The sequence below is a fragment of the Manis pentadactyla genome, chromosome 1, assembly GCF_030020395.1.
Source record: "Manis pentadactyla isolate mManPen7 chromosome 1, mManPen7.hap1, whole genome shotgun sequence".
NCBI lineage: Eukaryota > Metazoa > Chordata > Mammalia > Pholidota > Manidae > Manis > Manis pentadactyla.
Window position 1 is genome coordinate 154,879,251 of NC_080019.1, and position 16,819 is coordinate 154,896,069.

General features: G+C 32.4%; 1 protein-coding gene across 6 annotated transcripts in view; it reads left to right on the top strand.

The window, feature by feature from the left end:
- Window positions 1-16,819, top strand: part of EPHA6 (EPH receptor A6) — a 932,734-nt gene that overhangs the window by 431,676 nt on the left and 484,239 nt on the right. For all 6 annotated transcript variants that reach the window (XR_008997600.1, XM_036916570.2, XM_036916571.2 and 3 more), the window contains one exon: window positions 4,924-5,079. Coding sequence is in view for 5 of the 6 variants with exons in the window: in XM_036916570.2 (XP_036772465.1) it covers window positions 4,924-5,079 (156 nt within the window). In the remaining variant the exon portion in view is untranslated. The remainder of the gene's footprint in view (window positions 1-4,923; window positions 5,080-16,819) is intronic.

A 16,819-nucleotide genomic window follows, 5' to 3' on the forward strand; every position in this document is an offset into this window, starting at 1 on the left:
CATCAACCACATTAAATTTAAATAGTCTAAACAATCCAACTAAGAGACAGAGATCATCAGAATGGATTAAAAAAAAAAAAAGAACCAGATGTGTGCCACCTGCAGGAAATGTGCTTAAAGTATAAAAATGCAAATAGGTGAAAATAAAGGGGCACGAGGAAACTTCTGGAGTTAATAGATAGGTTCACTATTTTGATTGTGGTAAAGTTTTCACAGTTGTATACATATGCCAAAACATCATATTGTACACTTTATGTGCAGAATTTTGCATGCCAATTATACTTCAAAAAAGCTATTTAAAAATAATAATGGTATACACAGGGAGAGGTAAGTAGTCTAACATTTCTGTAGCAGCAGATGGTGAGTTTGGAAAAATAGGTATGAGCTCAACCATGAAGGTATTTAAATGGTAAAATAAGTTTGGACTTATGTTAGAGACCAGGTGTTAGCAAACTTTTTCTTTGTAAAGAGCCAAATAGTACATATTTTATGCTTTGTAGGCCAAGAGTAAAAACCAAAGATATCACATACCTATATAATCATTTAAAAACATAAGAACTGTTTTTTAGTTCATAAGCTTTACAAAACCAAGCAGTGGGCCAAATTTGGCCAAAGGGCAATAGTTTACCAACTTCTAATATAGACAATACAGAGTAGCATGGTCATCTGTATGGTTTAGAAATATAACTGGCAGTAACTGTGGAGTAGATTTGAGTAGGAAGAAATCAGAGGTGGGAAGACCTGAGAAGAATGCAGTAGTCTTAAGAAATGTGGATTTACATAAAAATCCTATAGTATTATGGATGAGAACTAAAAGATATAATCACTATAGAACTTCTTTATCCATTCATCTGTTGACAACCATTAAGTTGTTTCCATATCTTGACTATTGTGAATAATGCTGCAATAAACATGGGAGTCCAAATACCATTTTGATATCCTGTCTTCAGTTTCTTTTGATATTTACCTAGAAGTGGGATTGCTTGATCATATGGTATTTCTATTTTTAATTTTTTGAGGAACCTTCTTACTGTTTTCACAGTGGCTGCACCAATTTAAATTCCCACCAGTAGAACACAAGGTCTCCCTTTTTTCCAAATCTCTGCCAATACTTACCTCTTGTCTCCTTGATGATAGGCATTCTAACAGGAGCAAAGTGTTATCTCATTTTGGTTTTAATCTGCATTTTCATGATTAATGATGTTGAGCATCTTTTCATATACCTGTTGCCCAGCCTATGTCTTCTTTAGAGAAATGTCTATTCAGTTCCTCTGCCCATTTAAAAAAATGTGATTGCTTTTTTTGTTATTGAGTTGGATAAATTCTTTATAAATTTTGGATATTAGCCTATTAGCAGATACATGATTTGCAAATCCATTCAGTGGTTTGCGTTTTCATTTTATTGATTGCTTCTTTTACTGTTCAGAGGATTTTAAGTTTGAAATAGTCCCACTGGTTGATTTTTGCTTTTGGTGTCATATCCAGATAGTCATTGCTAAGACCAGCTTTAAAGAGCTTTTTCCCTATGATTTCTTTTAGGAGTTTTACTGTTCAAGTTGCTAATTCATTTCATGTTAACTTTTGTGAATGGTATAAGATATACAAACATAAATTTACTCAAGGAGGTGAAAGACCTGTACATTGAAAACCCAAAAGCTTTGCTGAAAGAAACTGAGGAAGATACAAATGAAAAGATTTTTTATGTTCATGAATCAAGAGAATTGTTAAAATGTCCATACTACCTAAAGCTATCTATACATTCAATAGAATATTATTAAAATGCCAAAGGCATTTTTCACAGAAATAGAAAAAAAAATTGTGTAGAACCACAAATGATCCTGAAAAGCCAAAGCAATTCTAAGAAAAGAAGGACAAACCTGGAGATATCATACTTTCTGATTTCCAGCTATATAACAAAACTGTAGTAACCAAAGCAGTATGGTATGATATAAAAATAATACACAGAACAATGGTAAAGAGAACCCAGAAATAAACTCCTGCAAATACATTCAACTAATATTTGTCAAAGAAGCCAAGAATACTTGATGGGTAGTATATCTTATGTGAGTGGCATAAGATGGTAGGAAGTCATCAAAGTTTTTTAAACATGGGTATATAATGAACAGATTTTTGTGTTCAAAGCTGCACTATCTAACGTGGTGACCACAGGGCACATGAAGTGATGAAACACTTGAAAGGTGGCTAGCTTGAATTGAGCTGTGATGTAAGTGTAAAATACATATCTGATTTCAAATACTTCGTACAAACAAACCCAAATAATGTAAAATATTTCAATAGCTAGATTGCATGTTGAAATGATAATATTTTGGATATGTTGGGTTAAATAATATATGTTATCAAGTTAATTTATGTTACATTTTAGTTTTTTAGTGTAGCTACTATAAACTTTTAAATTGTATATATATGGCTTATGTATATATGGCTTAATATTACTTTTGGACAGAGCAGATTAAAGTGGGCAAGAACAGATGCTGACAGACCAGTTAGGAAACAGATATTCAACAATTTAAGTATCACTAAACTATTCTAAATATTTTAAGAGATATTCCAAGCATTCTAAGAATATTCTATAAGAAGGTGACAAATTAACTGAAAACAGGCAGAAAAGAATTATTTATATTCTTGTTTTTTATTTACCAAAGAAAATAAAAGATAAAAACGGTTTGTTGCACAAATTTAAATTATAAGTGAGCTGCTTTATATGCTTAACAATATTTATGGCTGAGATTTGAATGGCCGATAACAGGAAGAAAACAAAATGTTTAGAGCTCTTGTCTATGTTGTATATAAGTTTTATATCTGTGCATGTAATAATCTTTTATTGTAGTTCTATAGCATACACGTTCATAATTGTTTCAAACTTATTTTAAAAGGTGACTTAAAAGGTTTATAATAATATTTTGATTTTATTCAAAATAACAGTGGAATGCACAGAATGCAAGGTCCCCATTTAGATTTTCAGTTCACTAGTTTATTAGATTGAAAAATAGTTTAATAGATTAAAGATATTATTTAAATTTCTAGCTGGGTTCAACATTTAAAAATTTTTGGCAAAGTATTACAAATGTATTCTGTAGAATATATTCAGTTATTTTAAACTGCATCAAGTAGAAAATAATTTATTGACAAAATATATACAAGATAGATTTATAGAATATTCTATAATACACTGTCTTATAACTACTATTCTGAAAGTTAAATTTAGAAATTAAATATTTTTTAAAGAATATTTTATTTCTAAAGATGCTAATGGGTTAATTATGTATTATTTACAAGCTAAATTTTAATAGGCTAAGAGAAATATTTTGATGACACAGTTCTATTACTGATTAGCTAGATAGTGTAAATCAATTTATCAGCCAGTTAGAGAAGATATTATTGTTATTTATGTCTCATCACTCGCAACCTCATTGATATTGAATAACCAACTTTTTAATGTTTATTTTACTTTACTTAATTGATGATTTTCCTTCCCTTGAATTGCTTGATCATTGCTAAAAAGTATTATTATAAAAGAAAACATAAATTATCAAAAATAATAATTATAGCATACATGTTTGTGTTTATCAGCTTTCATGGTTTAGACTATGAGAGGATAACAGTCAGTGGTGTACAGTATAATACTAGAATCAGTAGAAATGTAGTCATTTAGATCTGTAGGAAGATTCATCAACATATCTACCTAAGGAAAGATAAATAGTTGTTTTTGGACTCATTTAGGTAGGAAGAAAATTTACTTAAAGAAACTGAATGGAATTTTTTTTCCTTTCCTTCCTGAATATATAAGCAGCAGCCTTTCCAACAGATAAATTATTGTTAAATTAGGATTCTTGTATATTTTTAAATGGAGCATTGTGTGAAAATATATTGGATTAAAATAAATAGTTTGTTAAAATATTTTCTAACATAATAAATGTCACTGAAAAATTACTTTTCATTTATTTTTTGTATACATTGTTAATTTAGAAAGTGGCCAGTATTGTTTTCTTTGAGACCAGAAACAGCTAAGCCCCTCACCATTCAGGACCATGGACACATACCTAACATAGGATCCTTTTTCCTAGGTCTTCCATTCCTGTAAAAATATACACTGAAAATGACAACATGGATTTAAGCAAAGAGAAAATGAGGTTCAATAAAACATTTGCTCATATAACTTTAGTCATTTGCATTTCATTTTCATGATTTTTTTGTGAAAATTTAGTTATTTGCATACAATTTTCATGATTTTTGCCATATATGCATAGCATAGATGTCCTATATAGTTAATATTTTGTCTACCTACCCTTTATCTCAAAAATTGTAAATGAATTTACATTGTAATAAACAGAAAAATTGTTTTCCATAAAAGTAACAGTAAACATGATAAAAATAAATCAGGGTTATAGCTAGATCTTGCTGAATTCTCTCTAAGCCTAAGGATACTTCTTATTTTGTTCCTCCCTAAAAAAAATTTGCTAGTAAGAAAGGTGTTAAGGTATAACAACACCAGACAAGGACTTTCTCCTTGAGTGCTCAGAAAGACTGAGGGAGAAATGGAGTGTAAATACATTTTAAATAGTGTGATTCAATGTTATTTAATACCATCTCCAAGAACTACACAAAATCATCTCCCATACTGCCAATTATAGGCATCCTCTCACTTTGGTAAACAGTAATTTTGCTTCTGTGTGTATCAGGTACACTTTTTAAAATAGCAATCTCAGCTAAAATGTGAAGTCACTATTGTGTTACTAATTTTGAAAAACTAATTTCTTTCATTAACATATATTGACTTTTCTGTGCTTACATGACACTGAAAGCTGTGATTCAAAGTGTGTATGTACTAAAATATGTAGTACATGTACAAATGAAATACCACTAGCAGTAACAACAAAAATACTGTTTTTCCTGTTTTTACAGCTTGCAGACCAGGATTCTATAAAGCATTTGCTGGGAACACGAAGTGTTCCAAATGCCCTCCACACAGTTTAACCTACACAGAAGCAACATCTATCTGTCAATGTGAAAAGGGCTATTTCCGAGCTGAAAAAGACCCGCCTTCCATGGCATGTACTAGTAAGTGTATACATTTTGCATTTGGAAATCCTGTTTTCAACCCTTTTTGTCACTTTATTCTAAATTATTTTAAAAAGGAGGTACACAAAATCCTGTATCATCAATGCTTTGTCTTTGGTAAGTCAAGGAAAGAGTTTCTCTCTTTCTTCTCCCCATAGTTGCTTTTCAACTGCTTGCAAAGAATGTGTTTATTCCTTAAAATACACATTGATCCTTGACATGTAAATTCCAGCCTTGGTATGAGGCCCTGCAAATTTTCCCTAACCGTAATCTGTCCTTAGGAAGTGAAAGCAATTTAAGACTACCTGAGAATTTATAAAAACTTCTATTCTTTGCTTCACTGTTGACCATTTTAAGGCAGATAACTTAGGGCCATTAAGTGTACCGTGTGGGGGAGCTTCCAGATGAAACTTTAGAAGTCACTGTGCTATGGTTAGGCAAAAATGTTCAAGTTTTCCTTGACATTTTGTCTTTAAAGAAAGGGATTTTTGAGTTTGTCCACATTTCACCTCTCACTTTCTCTCCAATTTTGGGGTTGGAACCAATACAGTATTAAATCTATATATGAAGGTCATTTTAATGCATGTGTCCAGCATTTTAGACTATTTATATTATGTTATAAAATATTATGCATATCTGTATGGTTTAAAAATGAAAGTGAATATATTAATACATTGCTAAGCTATGCAAAAGTAAAATGTCACCTTTTAGACAATTATAAGAGTCTTGTTAAATACAAAAATAAGATATTATAATGAAAATTTGCCTTCTTTTTGATGAATTGGTGCCAAACTATTGTTTATCTTGTATAACTCTATACAGGCAAAAATAGTTTGAGAATTGAATTATGTAATGCTACATATTCCTTAGAGACAGTGGAGATGTCCATTTTTTTTAAACCTAACTGATGCAGTTTGTAGATTTGACTGCATTTCCACAGAATTTAATATAAAATATTTTTATAAAACATTTAATAAAAATGCAACACATTAATTAGTAGATGTAATTTTTGCTTTCTAATTGTAAATGTTGAGTGACCACTTTTTTAGAAAACTAACCTTGAAATTACTATCTCAACATTTCCCCCCCTAGGAACATATTTTAAGTTTATATAAAAGGAAAATTCTAAATATAATTTCTCACAAGTATGGAAGTAGTTTTGAACTGGAAAAGCTTGCTATTCTATGTATATGTAATCCTTTTGCATAGTTACTATGTATTATTATATTGTGGACAGGATACTCCAGCTTAGGTAAGCGGTGGTGTTTTAGATGGCTACAGTTCTTCCAGGAGGGTATCCCTCAAAACCTATATCAGAAACCGAATGGAGCTTTCTAGGTGAGTGATAGAGGAGAACCTCTTCTTTTTATTTTCTTAGGAGACTTTAAATAGACAATTTAACAAATTGAAGGAACAAATTGGTTCCCATTAATCTAACCCTTTACTGAGGTAGCAGAGTAGGTAATAGAGAAAGTTTGCATTTCTTTGGAGTGAGAGACTAGTTAAGGATATAAGTATGGGGATGCAACAGAAACTGTAATCTGGTAAACTAGTGTGAATCATTGTTGAATCAGATATGTCTGCTTACCAGCTTAATGTTTTATGTGTCTTGGATTTTCTTCCTTTGTCAAAAAATTTCCTTTTTTTGCACTTGGTATTGTTAATAATGCTTTTTAAATGCTAGCCTGACTTAGCTATGCTAAGTGAAAGCAGAGAAAGGTTTGCTTCTGGTCATTGTTAGGCAGAGCTTTAGACAGACAAGGAATAGTACATCATGTTGCCATCAAAGATGTAAAGAGAGAAACCCACAATAAAATGACAACTTTAAGCTGGTCTCCCTAGTCTAGCCCCAGGAGCCTCCCCTCTGCTACTTCTTGAGAACTTCTTTTCCTTGTTTTAGCAAAGACATAGTATAGTGTATTAGTAAGTTCATCTTCTTTTAGAATCAAATTATCTGAGCTTTAATTTTGGTTTTGGTGCTTATGTGTGATGTAACCTTGGGCAGATTATTTAACCTCTCTTATCCTCATTTGTACCATTCATGGTGGTGATGACAGGAGTTGTCTCATTCTGTTGTTATAATGATTGAATACATTAATATTTTTAAAGTGGCCACAGCAATACCTAGCACATAAGATGTGCCACATATTTAATATAGAAAGCTGTTTCTTAAAATGTATTTGAAGTAGTTTCTGAAAAGCTAGTATTCAAACTATTACTTTATGTTGATACTATTATACAGGACTTATAAGCTCTATCATCTGCATTTTCACAAACTGAAAAAAAAAAACACTGAATTTTTAAGACCTTTTCACAAAATATATTAAGTCCCATGATCTAGGTCCATCCAATATCAGTCAAGCATTCTGAGTTGTATCTAACTAGGTGAGAGTCCGAAGCTACTATGATTTATATACACACACACATATATATATGTGATGTAAGACACCTAAACTTCAAAGTATCATGTATTTTTTAAAAGATTAGATTGTTGGGGAAGAAAAATCAGGGAAATGACAAGTCAGGATGTGACTGAACAAATCAGACCTAAGAGGACAAGGGTAATTTCACCAAGATAGAATTTTTTTAGAGGCCAACAATCAAACAAGCAGTCAACCTTACCTGTCTTTGATTAACCACAAACAATAGACAAATTTTAACAGATACAAGCTCCTTCATATATCTGGGAATTAACCATTCTTGATCACCTATATTCCAATAATATATAATCTAAAGGTCAGGATTTGAGTCAAGTAAACCAATCATTCTTTGTTCTTTGTTGTTCTTAGTCTTAGCATTTGGAACTATGCATTCAGGGAATCTTCCAGGGATTTAAAAGGAGAGCCCCCTTTTTAGTGTCATGGGCAGTGAGATTTTGAATGTATGAGAAAGAAAATGAAAGACTAAAATATTAGAAAAGACAGACCAGGACATTCACCTACCTGGGAAAGATTTCACAGATGGGTCTGGTATGTGATCATATAATTGATATGATTTTAAGGACCGCAAGAAGTTTTCCCTGCTCCTTAGTGCCACTATCACATAGTAACAACCACCCTTAAAAAATATGTTTTCACTGTTAAGAGTTTTATACTTTTTGGGGGCTTTCACTATGGAAATAGTGTCTTTTTTATTTTATGATTCTGAGAAATAATACCATATGATTCATTCACATAAAGATTTTTTTAAGACTTTCTTTTTCTAGAGCAGTTTTAGATTCACAATTCACAACAAAATTAAGAGACAGTATAGAAATTTCCCATATATCTCCCTGTTCCCAAAAATGCATAGCCTCCCCCATGATCAGCATTCTCATCAGAGTGATGCATCTGTTACAGTTGATGAACTTATACTGACACACCATAATCACCTGAAGTCCTCATAGTTTACATTAGGATTCACTGTAAGTGCTGCACATTCTATGGGTTTAGACAAAGTGACATGTACCCACCATTACAGTATCATACCGACCATTTTCACTGCCCTAAAAATCCTCTGTGCCCACCTGCCTCCCACCAACCTCCAACTACCACTTATCTTTTTACTGTCTCCATACTTTTTCTTCTCCAGAATATCTTATAGTTGGAATCATATAATATGTAGTCTTTCAGATTGGCTTCTTTTACTAAGTAATATGCATTTGAGATTCCTCCATGTCTTTTCATGGTTAGATAGCTTATTTCTAGATGTCTAGATATACCACAGTTTATGTATCCATTCACCTACTGAAGGACATTTTGGTGCTTCCCAGTTTTGGCAATTATGAATAAGGTGCCATAAACATGCCTGTGCAGGTTTTTGTGTGGACATAAGTTTTCAGCTTGTTTAGGGTAAATACCAAGAAGCATAATTGCTGTATCACATGGTAAGAGGAAGTTTAATTTTGTAAGAAAACAAAACTATACCACTTTGCAGTCTCACCAGTACTGCATAAGAGTTCCTGTTGCTTCATATCCTTGCCAGCATTTGGTGTTATCAGTGTTACCAGTGTTCTGGATTAAGTTATCCGTGTTCTGGATTTTGACTATTTCTAATAGATGTGTGTGGTATCTCGTTGTTTTAATTTGCTTTTCCTTGATGATATGTGATGTGAAGCATCTTTTCATAGGCTTATTTTCCATCTGTATATTTTCCTCAGTGAGGTGTCTACATAAAGATTTTTAGTTGTTTCAAATGGCTGCAACTTTTAAAAAGTGCTTCATATTCAAAGATAATCCCTCCAGTAGTCAGGGTAATAGGTATGATATGATCCTTCAATCTTCTGTTGGTCCTGGTTATTATTGTTAATTTCCTTTTCTGACATTTTGTTTCCACTACTTCCTTCCTTATAACCTGTAAGTATATTCAGATTTCTTTTATTAAAAAACAATGCTCCCAGTTCAGTAGTTTCTCTCTTCCAAAACAACTTGGAAAAGCAGTCTTCATTGGCTGTGGCTACTACTTTACTTTTAATTTACTTCTTACTCTACTGCATTCAGATTTTTGCTCTTCACTCTACTTCAATCAGATTTTTCTTCTACCATTTCAAGTAAACTAAATAAGAAAAATTTCACCAATGGTCTTTACCATTTTGTGTTAGAAACATTTTGGTCCTGCTTTTATTATTTTTAACTCTATTGATCACTCCTTTTATCTCAGAACTATTAGTTCCCCCTTATTCTAAAACATTGAATTCTCCTCTTCACCCTCTTTAACTTTTTGAACATTGTGCTTGTTGGCATTGTGGTTTCTCTTCTGTTGTTCAGCTGTTAAATGTCAATTTTCCTCATGTTCCTTTCTTTGCCTTATTGTCTTTCCACACATTCTCATTTTTATGACTTCAGATATCACCTGTAAATAGATGATGCCTATATTTTTATCCATATCCTGGTCTTCTGTTCTGAGGTCCAAAGTCTTCTAGCCAGCTAATAATAGTATATATAACATGTATGTCCTTTGGAAACCTGCCCATATCTCTGAACTAAATCACACCATATTTGCCTTGGACTTCCAATATGCTGTACTTGTTCACATCCTTGGTGCCAGCCCTTCTTCTACTTGCAGTGTTTTCCCTCTAGATCTTCTTATGGCTGTTCTCCTATTGCCATTTAGAATCAAATGTCATCTCTTAGGACAGACACTTCCTGATCATCCATTCAAAACAGAATCTTCCCACCCCCCACCCCTCATTATTCTTTTTTTAGATCATGTTTTTTTCTATGGATTATATCACTCTGAAAATATCTGGTTTGTACACTCACTTTTTAGTTTATTGTTATTCTAGCCATGCTAAACTACAAAAGCCATGGGATCATGGATATTCTTTCTTTACTGTATCTCTAGCATAATAGTAGCTGGCAGATATTAGGCCCTAAATATTTGATGAATAAATAAACTAATAATTTGAAGCTCAACTTGTAAAAGACAGTTTCATTGCTGTCTCCCTCAGCCTGCTCATCCACCTACCTCATTTTCTTCTCTCAGTGTATACTCATCTACCCAGAAATCCAAGCCAGAAAGCTTGAAATCATAACCCTCACTCCGACCTTGATGTGTCCAAGTAGTCACAAGTCCTATCAGTTCTACTTCTTGGCATTTATTCTGTCCATTTCTTCCTGTCAATTCCTGGACCTATCCTTCTAATTTAAGGCCTCCAACTTCCCTTTAGACTAATTTAATAATATCCTGGCTAGTCTCCTTCTTTCAGTCTTCTACCCCTCCAAATATTCCAAACTATTAGAAAATATTATCTAACCAAAAATAAAACCTTGATCATATTCACACTTCTGCCTAACATCTTTCAAAGCCCAACCCCTGTTAGGCAAAATTGTAAAAGTTAATCCAAGGACTTTCGAAGTCCATCCCTGATTTGTCTCTCCTTCTCCAGTTTTAACTATATTAAGGATCTCTCAGACAGTCCTAATTCCAGTTACATCAGCCACATTCTTCCAAGACTAAGGATTCTTGATTTCTTAAAATTCATTGTGTCCTTTTTATATGAACTGCAAAATATATAAAATAAATTATAAATAAGAAATTTAAAATGAAATACTGAGATGTTTTTTCTAGTTTCTTAATCTACTTCATAAATTCTTAACTTTATTTTTCAGCTAACTTATTATGTATGTTCTGTGTTATTAAGGGTGAGCTGTGGAGGACACTCCACAATAACATGTCTAACATGTCTTGCTCAGTTAGGGCCACCTCTGAGAGCAGTTCAGAGCATACAAGACCCTGCTGCCTGCCAAGGAGTCAGTTATCAAAATAACTGTCTAAGGCTTTTCCAAGCCAGAGGAGAACAACACTCACTGAAGTTGAAGAAACAAAGGAAAATAAGAGTTACTAAGAAAGTACTTGTCAGCAGGAAAGACAGAGACAGTGACAGGATAAAGATAAATGAAGTGAGGATCTAGTGTACAGATGCATGAAAAGTTAGACAAAACATAATTCACAGCTCATGTGCTTAAATTAACAGGATTTTTTAAAAGCCACTGAACAGGAGTTGGGAGATAACACATTCTATGAACATTTGTATTTTTCTAGTTAGAAAAATTCAAAATGTAAAATTTAAATCATGTATGTGGATAATCCTAATGCACATCATTAAAAGTTTCACTTTTTCAGGTCATCTAAGTATATAAGTATCTTAGAAGTAAAGTCATTTTTTTCCAACTTTATTCTTAATACAAGGCAAATTTCATGTCTTAGTGTCTTTGTATTTATCATACAGTGACAGGGATTGAATGAAAGTGTAAAAGTTGAATTTACTTTTGCTCTAAGGCCAATAATATTGTAAAACACAGCTTATTTATTGTTGCAATAATTGGCCACCTGATAAATTCATTATTCTTTCATCCTTACTTTGAGTAGAACAGTGTGTTGAGATGTAGCCAAAGAGGCATTTTATTTCATTTCTGCTGTCCTACTCAGGTCTTCCACTTTGGGGTGAGTACAGAATGCTCTCATTCAGGTACCCTGTTTTGCTTGCTATCTCTCTCTTTTCTCCATCTCTTCTCTAAGCACATTTTCAATGGAGAAAACCATCCAGTTCCTTGCTTTTCTGTCTCACAATTGAAATACAAAAGCGTAACTGATTAGCTAGGTGGCTCATTGTAAGCATAGTGTAGCAGCCACAATTTGGAGGAGGCCATCAAGGGAGAAGTTGCAAAGATGGATTTTATTACTTCTAGAAGGCTGTATTATATTCTGGATTTGTCATATAATAGAAAATAACTCTAAATATTCACTCTGTATATTGCAATGATGTATTTTTAAAATTAAAATGACCCTTACATTATAGAATAGATACCTGTATGTAATGAATCCCAGTTTCCTAAATACAGATCACTGATGTAAGATGTCACATGACCTTCATGCAGCTTCTTAAACACAAATACTTTATTTTTATTCAAACAGAAGTTCTTTTACCAACTAACATGGGAGACATTTCTCTATAGGAAGAGATACTAAATAGTGCATTCTGATGCTTTTGGAGAATTATGTCACTGCTTGCTGCCAGAGCAAATCTATACCTGGCCCCTACTGTTGTCCCACTTAGAATCATCTACTTGTACACAATAGAACAGTTATCAAGAAGCATTCATAAATGGAAAGAGTGTTCATAGTTATTCTCACAATGTTATGCATTTTGAGAAAGGTTTGTTAGCTTTAATCTGTTTGTTTATTGCTTTGTTTTTTACTCCCAAATCATGGCAGTGCTTAGTGTCTCCATATTTACTTTTTCTATTTCTAAGTGTTTAATTAAAAATAATTGACTAAATAAAGAAACAGCCATATGTAGGTGTGCATAATTTTGTTTTTCATTATATTAGGGACACTGGATGATATTTAACTCTGAAAACCTAAAGACAGCCTTCTCATTATTTCATTTTTATTTTAAAGTGCTTTTTATCATACATATGGTTTTGTCCTTTAACTCTTGACCTGCTCAGCTATAACACGTTTCTGTCATTTTTACAGTTAGTTTAATCTATGCACTTATATATGTTTTTCTGCATTGATGAGGATGGTTGATGACTACTCTTTGGATTTTCTGAAAGTAAAATTATATCTGTGATCTATACCATAGAAATTTGGGGCTGCACATGTTTTCTTTTCAGGTTTTCAAATGTCCACAGCACTGTATTTTGAGGAGCTTTTATTTTTCTTCCCAGTGGGTAAAGAGATGGGTGGCTTGGGTGGCTGCCCATTTTGCTATGGGTCTTTATTAGTAATCTCAGTTGTCATAATATAAACATCCCCTTCCACTTCTCAAGTGATTTTCAAATCATGTGGATCTATCCTTAATCAATAACACCAGGCTCTGATAAAGATAATAACCTTGAACTCCTGGCCTTCCAATATTTGTCAAAATTTGTATTATGTGAAAAGTAATTACTGGAGGATTGCACAAAACTGTGCAATCTATTCATTCCCTTAGTTAAAGCACACGTTGCCTTTGGATCAAGCTGGACCAGGATAGACTTGTATATATGAACACAAATATTTCAGTATAATATGTATATTCGCTAAATGTGAGTCCCCTCTTCTATAAAATGGGGATATTAAGAACATCCTTTATAGGTTTATTGTGATAATTGAATGAAATAAATCATGATAAATATTAAGTACACTCCTTACAAAATATTTAAGAATAGAGTGCTTAAAAATGTTGGTTATATTTTTGAATACATGCTCACAAGGTATAAAAGTCTACATATTTGCCTGAGGACAATAAGGAGGTGTCACAAAGGAGGTAACACCTAAATATGAAAGGCGAATAAGAATTTTTCACAGATCAAAAAGAGGTAAAGAACAACAGCATGTGCCAAGGCCTTGAGATGCAGCAAAAGGGAGCAAGAGGCTGAGGTGTTGGTGGGGCTATGAAGTCAAGGTTTAGAGTTTCAGATCTTATTCTGGAAGTGAATAATATTTGCTTTATTAGATTCCTTTTTTTAATTTTCTTTAACTATGAATTTTAGAAATAATGGGAAAATCTAAAAGGAATTACCTGAATCCTCATTCATAGTACTATGAAAACAATGCCTAACAAGTCTTCATTTTAGACATCAATTTAGCTACTGAAGTAGGTGCAATAACATTAAAGAAAATGAGATTTGTGAGCTGCAAAGGATTTGAAATGCATATGCTACTGTATTTTTAGCAATATTTTTCTTGAAGATTTAATTTTCAGTTGTTCTTCTGTATATAAAACTGTGTTTTAAATGCTCCAAGATAGCATTATTAAAAAGAATCTGTTGTAAGAAGACTATATACATTGCTTGCTATTACGTATGTTTTGATAATGTGCATTTGACAATACTCCCTTTAAGCAAAACACTATAAAATATCTCTAATATCTATTTACAAGATTTTTTTCTACCTGTAGGCAAACTATAATGTAGTAGAGTTAAAAGAAATCTAAACATAAAATACCTAGGTATTATCTTACCATTAATTCACTGCATGACCCCAACATAATTATAATGTTTTCCTGGGCCTCATTTCTTTGTCTGAATAAAATTATTTAGTCCCTTCCTAATGGTGAGGGTGAGGTACCAGTTTTATGATTAGTCATCATCAATTTCCAAATATACAAGCATTTTATGAAACATAGATATAGCACAAAGTGGTTTAGAGGAGAATACAACATTCTGTTTATAGATGTTCTCATTAATATACTTTTCAAGTTTTATATAGGAAGAACATCAGATTAACAATGTGGATATAGATAAAACTTAAAATTAATAAGGGTAATGTAAAGAATGAGATGACTTAGAGTTTTAAATTACGTCTGTATGCAGGTCTGACAACATAATTTTTGTATATTATTAAAGTCTAGAGATACATGTTTTCATTTGTTCCTATGTATTTTTCTTTAGTAAATTTTACAATTTATTTATTTGCAAAAGCATTTACCTAAACATCTCTTGATGGTTCAGTATATTTTTTTATGGTTCTTTTTGACATAGATTAACACAGAACTATTTTTCTCTCATTTGTAAGCTCATAAAGAAATTTACTTTTCATTAGGAAACTGTACTACTACATTTTTGGTAGTTGTTAAATTAACAAACACATTTAAATTATTGCCAGGTAATAACTTAAGAATTGGTAAAATATAGTTTAATGGACAATAGTCTTTCATGACTTGGTATCCTCAGTTATTTGAATCAAATTTTCATTGTTCTTAAATTTAAAAATACATCTTCTAATCACAATTAGCTATAGAATTAATAGGTAAATAATCATTTTACAGTCAATATGAAAAAGACCCCTGCTTGTGAGTTAATATATTTCTACAATTATTAACATAAAATATAAATCTACAGCAGTTAATGTAGTAACTAACAGTAACTAAAATCTGACCCTTAAGTTTGCTGTCCTTCTGTGTCAGCCCTTATTTAAGGGTGTTCTGACAAAGAATGGATGGTATTCCTCCAGATGCTTCTTGGAAAATAAGGTTTTATGAACAAATGTTGGGGAAATGTTAGATTCTACAAACTGAAACAAATTGCATTACTTTTGTTTCAGCATCACTTGGTCAGAGAATTCTTAATTTGGGCACTGAACTCATTTTTTATGTGATATGGGACTAGGGCTATTGCACAGGATATATTTTGGTAAATACAATTCTGCTTAAAAACGTTTTTCATAAAAAAAAATTAAAACAGACTAAGAATCATAGCCCACCTGGCCTCTGCTGCCCTGAGAGGAAGATGGGGGCTGAAGGACCAGATGTGTTTCTGGGAAGGCAAGAGCTGGCACTGCCACAAGTCTCCCCCACTTTTACTCTTAGAGCACTCTTCCTTTATTATTTAAAAGTATGAAGGGAAAATACAAATTGAAGCAAAAAAAAAAGAAAACTTGAAAATGTATTTTCTAGATAAACTAGTGAAAATAAAATTGTAGTTGTTATGTAAGGTTTATTATATGATGGGCTTGAATAGCAGCTAGTTGAAAATCAGAATAATTGCCCTTTTCTTATGAAGTCAGTCTGGAGAGTGAAGTGCAGAGATTGCTTTTCTTCTATGTGAATTACTTATTTCTTTTAAAGAAAAAAATATATCAACATAAGGCTATCCCTTAGAGTTTTCAATACAAATGTCTCCAAAAGGGTTATAGCTGCCAGTTTTTTTCCCCAGTGTATTACATAATCTTTGTGTAATTTATAAATGATAACAAAGCAATCAGGCCACATTCATAAAAGCCCAGTGACATATAATTTAGTTGAATCTGAGGATTAGAATTAATTGTCTCTCTTTGTTCCAAGTTCTAAATCTTAGTAAATGATTCACTGCATGTCATTACAGCTTAATATTGGCATGAAATCACAGTTTAGCTGGCATAATTTAACAGCAATTAAAAAGCTATTTAATCGTCATGCAAATTGGTATGAGGGCCCTTGAGTAAGAAGGGTGTCTGCCTTCTTTTGAAAGTATCTCCAGGCGGACAGTAATATACTTGCAGACACCCATAGCATAATTGATAACATTCTTCCTATTCATGAGAATATAAATGAATAATAATTCATGTTTCCCATTATAAATAAGAGAAAATGGCAACAATATGAATATGTCATTCTGTAGGATGATATTATTATGATAATGATAATGAATCTTTATTTCCCAGTCATAAGTCTAGGTTGGAGGTAAAAAGCTACACTTGTCCCTTGCTCTAGTTTATAATCCCTTCCATATTGTCCTTTCTGAAGGCAGATGTTTCTGTAACTCTAGGACACAAAATGTCATAAAGCGAGTTA